Source organism: Alligator sinensis, unplaced genomic scaffold, assembly GCF_000455745.1.
Source record: "Alligator sinensis unplaced genomic scaffold, ASM45574v1 scaffold115_1, whole genome shotgun sequence".
NCBI lineage: Eukaryota > Metazoa > Chordata > Crocodylia > Alligatoridae > Alligator > Alligator sinensis.
In genome coordinates this window covers 1,865,427-1,875,175 of record NW_005841895.1, presented here as the reverse complement: position 1 = coordinate 1,875,175, position 9,749 = coordinate 1,865,427, and the positions used below count along the sequence as shown (strand labels likewise).

Sequence of the window (9,749 nt, the reverse complement as noted above, 5' to 3'; positions counted from 1 at the left end):
GCAGGAATGGATGATTTTTCTCTTATTGATCAGTTGTGATTTTCCTCACCCTCTATCAATGTTGAGCCTCTATTCTCTGTCTGATGAGTAGATGACGGAATAATTTTGGTTCTTTAAAAAGTGCTTGTTTAAACGGTCATTTGCGGCTTAATAGTGAATATGCTTAAAAGTAAGACCTTGTGAACAGAAACCAGCCATCGTTCCAACAGCTACTATCTCCAATTGTGCAGCTCTGGCTGAGGAACACAAAATTTCAGTGTGAAATCCTGGCCTCACTGGAGTCAAAAGCAAAGCTCCTATTGGCTTTGACAGGGCCAAGATTTCACTTTGCTTGTGTGGAGCTGAATGGCACTTGGTGAGTAATCTCATTCATTTTAATTGAGTGCTTGCCAAGTACCCTTCTTCTCCTTGTGGGAATCTAGTCGCAAGTATTGTCTTTTTCTCTAGCTCCAGACTGCACTAAGAGTCTATTATAGCACCCAGGTCAGCTTTTGTGCTCAATAGAAATTGGTCACTCTACTCCGTCCTTTCTCCTTTTAGTTGGGGAATAGCAGGGCACAAGACTTTCAGACAGAAAAGATCAGCCAATGCTCAGACATGGCCTATAGTGTTGTTTCTATTACAGGAACTCTCACGCAGAATGAGATGGTTTTCAAACGACTTCACCTTGGAACAGTAGCTTATGGTCTGGACTCTATGGATGAAGTACAGAGCCATATATTTAGCATATATACACAGGTAAAATCAAGTCAGATTACTGAATTATTTGTCCACAAAACAGTGAATAGAGTTGTTTATCAACTAGTGTGAAAGGGATTCTGGGAACATGACCTAATTTTTTGAAAAACATGCAAGTAATTAATGGCCTAATACATTAAAAAAAATTGGGAACTTGGATGTCCACACTATCTTATGTACATTTGATCCGTACCAAGTATCTTTTCTAAACACTGTTTACAGGTCTGAAACGCCTTCCACAGTATTTTTATATTATTATTTAGAACTGTTTAATCATAACTAAGGATACTGTGACATGATCAATATGTAAAACAATATGCCACACAGCTTTTCTTTTCCTCCTTCTCATAAACTTGCTAAATGAATTAAAGGACTATAGGATTTATTCCTTAGCTTCCTGTCATGTGAAGGTGATCATGTCTTATGCCCATGTGTATTCTGAAGAGAAAGTCCAAAAATCATAAACACCAATCTGTGAAATATATCTATATATATTCCACTTCCCTAGATCTGAGATACTGCACAAAGCTTTAAAAGTGAAAAAAGCCAAAAAAACCCCAACCCCACCCCAAAAACAAACAACCCCCTCCATAATTTAAAAAATCAAAAAAACAGATAATCAAGGGGTGGGAGGAGATAGAGAAATCCCTTTTGCAGTATAATATTATGACCCTTAAATTGCTACATGAAATTTGTTTGCATTTTAGCGCTTTTACCTATTAGAAGATGGTCTATCTCCTAAAATGGAAACTTTCCAGTAAAACTGGACTTAAGTAAGGTAGTTCTCATGACAAGAAAATTGAAAATGAAAGCGTTTTTTTTCAGATGAGAAAATGGTAATGGGGGGCAGGGAAAGGAGGGCTCCTTTCTAAACTTGGTGAAAATGCAAAAGACCATTTGTTCCACTAGAGAGTGTTTTCAAATTCAGTAAAAATGTATTTTACCAAAATTTAAATAACTGAAGTCACTTTTAATGCTTATGAGAGTTTGGTATTTCTCTTGGCTTCCAATGGATTTTTCAGATGTTCATACCAAATATTCAAGTCCTCCTTTTTTATAAAATGCAGAATGGGTTTCTCTTTCTCTAGCCCAATACACTGCTAATTTTTGGGGGGGGGAATAGTTTGGTCATTAGGAAGTTGTCAGTAGCTAATGATCTAGGTTGCATTTATATTAATACTGTTTTAAAGATTTAAAGAAGAATAGTAATGTGATCATCAATAAAGCATTATTCTTTTTTTTTAGTTGCTATTAATAAGATTTCTTTCCAGCCATCAGAATGTCCTGCAATTAGAAATACCTTTGCAGTGAGTTATTAATTAAGAACAGAAGTCTCTGTCTTTACTGACTCCTGGCTATTCCCATTTGTAAAATGCAACCCTGCAGACGTATTCTGTGGAGTCTGGCAACAGATTAGGGGGCCTATGTACATCAAGGTCTTAATGTCAACCACCTCTATTTCTTATTGGTTATGGAATTGCTTTGCATGTGGTAGAAGTATTTTCCATATGGCTTGTATTTCTCCTGCCTCCTCCCCCCCAGCCAAATACCCACTGCAGCCAACTGATACCTTCCTTGCACATTGCATTTGCTTTCATTTTGCCTTGGAACAGGGGTCAGCACCCTACAGCCTGTAGGATGGATCTGGCTCATGAAACCATTGGATCCGGGCTGCAGACATGGGGCTTCGGCTGCAGATGCTCTCCCCATGCTGTTGCAGGGAAGAGGCTCCCCTAGTGTTACCCTGGAGGCAAGCGGCAGCAGCATCTGTGTCCTAATGCCCACATGCCCTCATCTGCCTCTGACCTGGGGTGGGGAAAAAGGTTGCCTACCTGGAAAAGCAGGAAAAGTTGCCTTCCACTGCCTTCAAATGTAGAATCAAGGGGCTCTTCAACCTCTCCCTCCTGAAAAGTTAAAACATTAAATATAGTCCTTTTGTCCCCCCTCCCCAAACACTTTGGGGGCTTCCCCAAAAAACCGAACCAAAAATGCTATGAACTGAACAATTTGGAGCATGCTCATGGCAGCAGAATCAGTGTTAATTCCCTTGAACTTGAGAATCTCTTTTCAGTAGGCACTTTCTCCTGTGCACATCGTCAGGCCATTTCCCTGTCCTCTCACCAGGCAAGTGAGAGCCAATGGCCATTTGGTGTTTCAGGCTGCTGTCTTCATGTTACGCCAATGGGTGTGCATCTCACGTCTGGTTACCTTTGCCCATTGAACGCTTCACAGTCCGTGTGTGAATGTTTGTAGGTGCAACTTTCAGTTGCCACAGCTATCTCAGTTTTTTGCTCTTTGGTTTTCAGAACATTTATAAGATGTGACCTTTTCTGTGTTTTGGCTATACAGTTGGGGTAACATCTCTGTCTGCACGGGGAGGAAATGGTGGTTACTTATTTCCTAAAATAGTATTATTCAAGACAGAACACCACATTTAATGGACAACTGGTTGGGTCCAGTATGTGAATCGTGCTGTATCTGAATCTAAATGTACTTTAAGGACTTCTCCATTGCTACTGATTTTTGATGAAAGGCACTCTGATCTTACAGTGATAAGTGGCAGTATACATTTTTAGGTTAGCATTTAATTGTACAAAACTGGGCAATAAAAAGAACTTCCCATAAATCTTGTGTGCTTATAATTAAGAGGTTAGATTCTTCATAATCAGAAGCATTTGCTAGTAATGATTCCCTTTAAACTGTAGTTCTTAGTCATTACTCTTATTTTTACCATGCCATGCCCTTTGACCTGGAAGTGAAACTTTTGTCCTCTTGACATTAAAGGTTAACAGAGCAGGAAACTGGATCACCGTATGTCCCTTCTTTGACCAGCATAATTTAGTAATTGTGTAATTATCTGAGGACTCTGATACTAAAAATAGCATTAAAAATTAAATTAATGAAATTTAAATTTCTGGTCCCATGTAAGCCCATCTGCTCTCAGCAAATATGTTCATTCATATGAAATCCAATTTGTTTTGAAGCATCAGAGCCACTGATATTTTCCTGATTAAAATATGGTTTCAGTGGAACCCATGATCTCGTGGCTATTAGTGTCTGGTGGATCTGCAACAGATGGTCCTTGTCACTGATGCTGGGCTGAAAGCTCCTGGCTAAATATTTGAGAGCTATTTTTTTTTCCCACCAAAGCTATGGTTAAGTAAATTGATATTCATTTAGTTTCCTGTGAATAGAAGATTGTCCCCTGGTCAGTATGCATTAAAAAAGGATGCCCCAGTCAAGAAAATATCCCAAGATACTGGAGGAGTACATCTGTACTAATACTGTGTGTGTGGTTTTAATTGAAGTAAGATCCTTAATTGGAATCTGCTTTCCTTCCCATTAAGAGCTTTGTTTGTGACGTTCTTTTTCTTTAGCAGCCACAAGACCCCCCTGCTTTGAAAGGGCCCGCTCTAGCCACCAAAGTACGGAAAACCATGAGCAGCCGGGTTCATGAGGCCGTGAAAGCCATTGCCCTCTGCCACAATGTGACGCCAGTGTACGAGTCTAATGGCGTGACGGATCAGGCTGAAGCTGAGAGACACTATGAAGACTCATGCAGGGTGTACCAGGCTTCCAGTCCAGATGAGGTAAAACCTGCTAGAAAAGCTGTTGTTTTTTGTTCTCCTCTGGGCAAAAACAGACATAGGGTTTATCTGGGTATATAAAGGAATTAAAGGACAACGCTTTGACTACATCAAAATAGGTATGAGCGAATCATTTACACACATGGCTTGAGTTGGCAATTAACTCAAATTAGTCATGATTGTTTTGGAAAAAAAGTGCTCTCTCAAATATCTCACAGGTACTTAAAGTGGGACAATGGACTTGTCTGTCTGTACGATTCTGAGATAAAAGGCTTTGTCCTGGGAGAAATTCAGTGTCTGTTTTTATACACTTTTAGCTCAAGGCGGGCTTACTGCATTCAATTCAAGTAGCCTCCGAAACCCTCTGTCAGAGTGGAGCTCCCTGCTGGTATATCGGTGCCAAATCCTGTTCCTTGCCTTCATCCTCCCACCTCTGTGAGTTAAGTCCTCTTCATTGCAGAACTGCTGCAGGACCCTGACACCTCAGTAAGCCTAATCTCTCCACTGCAAAGCCCTACTTGTGTTTTAGGTAGATCTGGGGACATATACCATTTTTTTTGTTTTGTTTTGTTTTTTGTACTAAGATGCTCTGATTGCTTCCTTATCGGTTTTGGGAGAACTTGTTCATTGGGAGGTGAAGTTAGTGGTTATGGGAAGGCATTTGAGTACTGTCAGACTTCAGTGACTTAGTCTGCATTCACACTGCTGAGTGGGCAGTAACCCATACCCCTGACCACAGGATATAGCCCAGGCTTAAAGGGATCTGGCTTAAATTTGCAATGAAGAAATAACCTGTGGGTGCATGTGGGCCTGCACTGCACCTGATCTACATTCACACAGCTTGAATGTAGATCAGAAGTAGCATAGACAGCCGTTTGCTGCTCCTGGAAGCTGCGTGGCAAAATTAGCACAAGTAACTTGGTGGGGAACAGGGAAGGAGTGGGACTTGTGGTCTGTGGGAGGGTTGGTGGGTCCATGGGGGGTGGTCTGCAGGGCAGGATGGGGGAGAGGGGGGGGGGGGGGGGGGGGGGAGGGCAGAGCACAGCTTCTGCATGGTGCAAGTGGCTGAGCTTTTCCAGCTCTGGAGCTTCACTGGGAATGGTGTCTAGAGGTGTTCACAAGATCAGGTTAACCCCTACATAGATTGATCTAACCTGATCTTGATCTAAGTTATCAGTGCACCTGCTCAGGTGAACTAATTTAGATTGGGCGTGCCATTTTTGGATGATTTAAGCCGTCTGCGTGCCTGTAGAAGTGGACCATTAGATTGACCGAACTCTGGTTGTCAGTCTAAATGTAACGCCTATATGTACCTTAATCCAAAGAATGGTAACAAAAGCAGGGTACCTCATTAAAACATTTTAAATGTTTCCTATTCATTCAAAAAAGCAGTGAAGTTATTACAGGGAAGTAAGGATTACAGAGTCCATGCTGTATTATCTACAAGCTACTTCTTACCACGCAAAACAGATAATTTTTTTCTCCAGTAAAATTCTTTGTCCCCTCTGACAAGGGGTACTTGTGCCACCAAAGCAGTGGGGGTGAATGTGCATTATAAAAATGGCTGCTTCTGAACTGTGACCTTGGTCTGTGCTCTACTTGCTCCTCTTTCTCCCATTTAAAGGGTTACTTTTTGTGATTCTGCTCTACAGGAGCAGGGAAGTACTTTTGGGCTGAAACGGATCTGAATAGTTTCTTATATTTTCTGATCAGAGCCTGAAGGTTTTCCTAGTGTGTGCATACATTTTCCTTTTTTTTTTTTTATCTACATTGTAATAAATTGTCAGTGAAATATGAACTTTTTTCCTTTTTACAAAGACTCCTGCTTTAGAATTTCACCAATGTGGCTGCAGCCATGCTGTTTTTATTGTAACTTTTATAAATCATCTTGCTGTAATCATGCTTTAGCCTACGCTTGCTTGTTTTTTTTATCTTGTGATGATTTGAATGCTGAATTGTAAGCAGTTTCAGAAATCAGATATGTTTTACCACACTGAAGAAATCTTGTCTGTAGGTCTCAAAGGTACAAATATCAGTCAAACATCTATGCTGCGTCTCACAATAGGAAGTACTAAATATGAGAACAGCACTAGTTACGTCCTTCAGAAAAGTGTGATGCTGTTAAATAGCCTTCCCTCTAGGAATCCAAGAAAGTCTTTAACAGGCGTCTAAATCCTACCTTTGAAATTCTATACCAATAAAATATTACCGTGGCAGGAAAGGTCAGTTTATTATATGAGCACAAAAACTTGTATTCTTTTTCCTTTCGAATGGTGAGGGTAATTTCTACCAGTTGGCATAGGATTCATTTCCTGTAACAGAAAGCAGGATTTCCTAAATTTGTTTCCTGTGCACATTCCCATTTAGAAGTCTTGAAGTATCTTTATTCAGATATCGGTTACAGCCTTGGGGCTCTGTGATTGTGTCAGTTATAGGCATACAGTAACTAACAGGGGAAATGAAATAGATATAATCTGATCAGAGATAAGTGTGCCTGAGATTCTTGAGCAAACAGTCTTTAACCCTGACAGCACTCCAGAGCTGCCAGGACATGAAAGGGTGTACTGATCAATTGACTCCTGTTGTTTCCTATGTGCCGAGGCAATCCAGATGGGCCATTTGAAAAGCGACTAATAATCAGCAAGGATCAATTTATCTCTCTTTAAAATGAAACGTGTTACTCAATATTTGTTTCGGTCCTGGCTTGGGCCATGTAAATATTGGAGAAGGTAAAGTTAAAGGAGATGAAATATAGAGTTGCACTAGCAGGTCTGACTTATGCATAGCAATATGTCTAACTTTACATAGATGCAGAGAGCCAATATCCAGGGAGATTGCTAGAGTGCAGTAATGAAGGCTTCTTAGATGTATTGGTTGCTTTTCAGTACTAAGCACGTACTTGCCCTTCTTGGGCTTATATATGAGTTCTGAAATATCTATGTCTTGTTCTTGTTTTATATCTAGAAATAATTTTCCAGGTAATTTTCCACCTCAGATACTTCTCTCAGATAGCATGGCTGTTACTTAAAGCACTTCTAGAGAACATTGATTACCCATCTCTTATTACCCAGAAAATATACTACTGTTTTCTGAGACAGATTCCTGTACAACAGGGTATTCAAAATCCACCTGGCTGAAGGGCCATATATCATTGTTGTCACTATTATTTATCAGCATTAATACACAGCCTAGAGGCTAGGTCCCTGCCATGTTAAGTGCTATATAAACATGGTTATTTTAGTATAGTTAGTAAAGCTAATAGAAAAACTTCAAAGTTGAAGAGTTGTGTCCATCCGCACCCCCATCCCCATCCCAACAATTTTTTCACTAAAAATTTTTGTAAGCTGGAAACTATCAGCTAAATGTCAGTTCCCTGTCCTGGAGCCGAATGCTTTCCATCTGGGATGGGATTAAAGGTTGGAAAAAAGGAGTTGATCTAGGATTAGAAAATTGGCATACCACAGCAGGGGAGAAGATTTGGTGTATTCTTCCCTTGCCCGGGTTTCTGTTAGATCTTAATATTCACCCCCATGAGTTTGTGTTATGCTTTTTACTGTTTTATAGCCCATATAAAAATGGCATGCACCGAGGTAACTCTCATCTGTGATCTATCCTATCCAGAAGGAAGGGGGCTTTTAAAAATATATTCTTGCCTGCCTTCGTGGGCTGAGACCGGAAAAAGGTGATTCATGTGCTTTCAGAAAACTGAAGCTTTTAAGCAGCATGAAGATGCGAGAGCATTACAGTAGTAGAAGATCACTCGGTGATGAAGTGCTGGGACAGAGTGGGATCAGGTCAGAGAACAGAGGCAGAAAAAACTTTAAAATGCTCCAACCCATGTTACTTATTAACCAAATCTACGGAAGCCAGAGCTCAGACCCTGATCTGGAGGTTTGTTAAGACAGGGGACAAGGCAAACGGCAACGTCTAACTGACCTCCCTTACGCTCTGGGGATGTTTTGGAGAAAGTTTGGAAAGAGATAAGCTTGAAACAGCTTTGGCTTTGTTCTCATCTTTGAGAACAGGCCTACAAAAGTTGCTGTGAATAACAGACAGATTAAGAGGTTTTAATGGTGAAGCCAATTTACCTGAAATTTCTTTTCATGTTTGATGGCTTTTTTTTAATTAGAAAAATGTTGTCCTTCACTTTTTACATATCTGCGTGTGAATGAAAAAATATGCATAGTTTATTGCTCTTAGACTAGATTCCATTCATACTTACTAATGCTTTCATGTCTGATGCACTTTTTAAGAAATGATATTTAATGTATTATGATAATTCTGAACATAGGAGCTCACAAAGCAGATTTTGAAAGGCACAAAATAAGGCTAGGTGCCTGGTTTGCCTTTGAGCCAATGGCAGTTGGATGTATAGGCCTTAATTGTGCCTTTGAAAATCTCCCTGTAAAATACTTTCCCCGGTGTTGTGCAGATGTTCTGAGGCAAACTAGTTTTCAGTCATTTCTGGAGACACATTTTTTATAGGGCTGTCTCATACTGTGGTATTCTTACCTCTCACCTCCAAGACCTTCATTACAAATAAAAGCAAAATAGCTCAGCAAAAGCAATTTTAGCTGCCTATGAGAGGGAGATTGTATGTGGAACTGACAGAAAAGAAAATCAAGTATTGGTTTCTTCTGTGTCTCAAGTTCCATTGCAGTCTGAAAAATGCTCTTCTCATATATTCAAGGCATCCTAAATTACACTCAAAATAATACTATATAAATTCAATTAAATTATCCTTTTACATGCTTTAAAGAACCCTGAAGACATAGGTTTTATGCTCTTTTTTTTTTCCTCTCCCAACACAAAGTGCTTTTGAGCCACTGTCCTCTCATTGTTTGGAAGTTGATTAGTATAGAGATTCTGCAGATAGTATAATTTTGGTAGGCTTTGATGAACCATGTTAACACCAAACTGGGCATAGCTACACAAGACGCTTAATGCGCAGTAGCCTAAAACACTGTGGAGTAGAGTGCCAGGCAAAAGCCATGCTAATACGCTACTGTGCAATAGTATTAGGCTACTGTGCAGTAAGCGTCACTAAAACAAAGTGTGCCAGTGCTATTGTGCAGTGACTTAGTTACTGCGCATTTAGTTAGTACTTCATTAAGAAAGTACTAAACTAAATGCATAGTAACTACTGTGCATTAATGAACACATAGACATGCTCGCTGATGAGGAATAATCCAAGTTACCTAGGTTGCCTGCTTTATTGTGAATGTCCTTGCTGTCTGCTAAGTAGTGCTTTAGAGAAGACTGATAAGAGCAAGGGGAGTGACTGGACTTGGTCACATCTTAAGGGTTGAGTCTCCCTATTATACGATTTGACTCGTTTCCAAGAGGAAAAGAATGAATCTCTAGTTGTGCCCATATAGCTGTTCTGATTTAGCCTAATCCAACGAATTTTATGAATGGAGATCT

General features: G+C 40.0%; 1 protein-coding gene across 1 annotated transcript in view; it reads left to right on the top strand.

Annotated features, from left to right (window-relative positions):
- ATP9A (ATPase phospholipid transporting 9A (putative)) overlaps nucleotides 1–9,749 on the top strand; it is a 71,322-nt gene that overhangs the window by 27,333 nt on the left and 34,240 nt on the right. Inside the window, exons 13-14 of the mRNA XM_025197346.1 lie at nucleotides 626–738; nucleotides 4,119–4,328. Coding sequence (XP_025053131.1) covers nucleotides 626–738; nucleotides 4,119–4,328 — 323 coding nt within the window. The remainder of the gene's footprint in view (nucleotides 1–625; nucleotides 739–4,118; nucleotides 4,329–9,749) is intronic.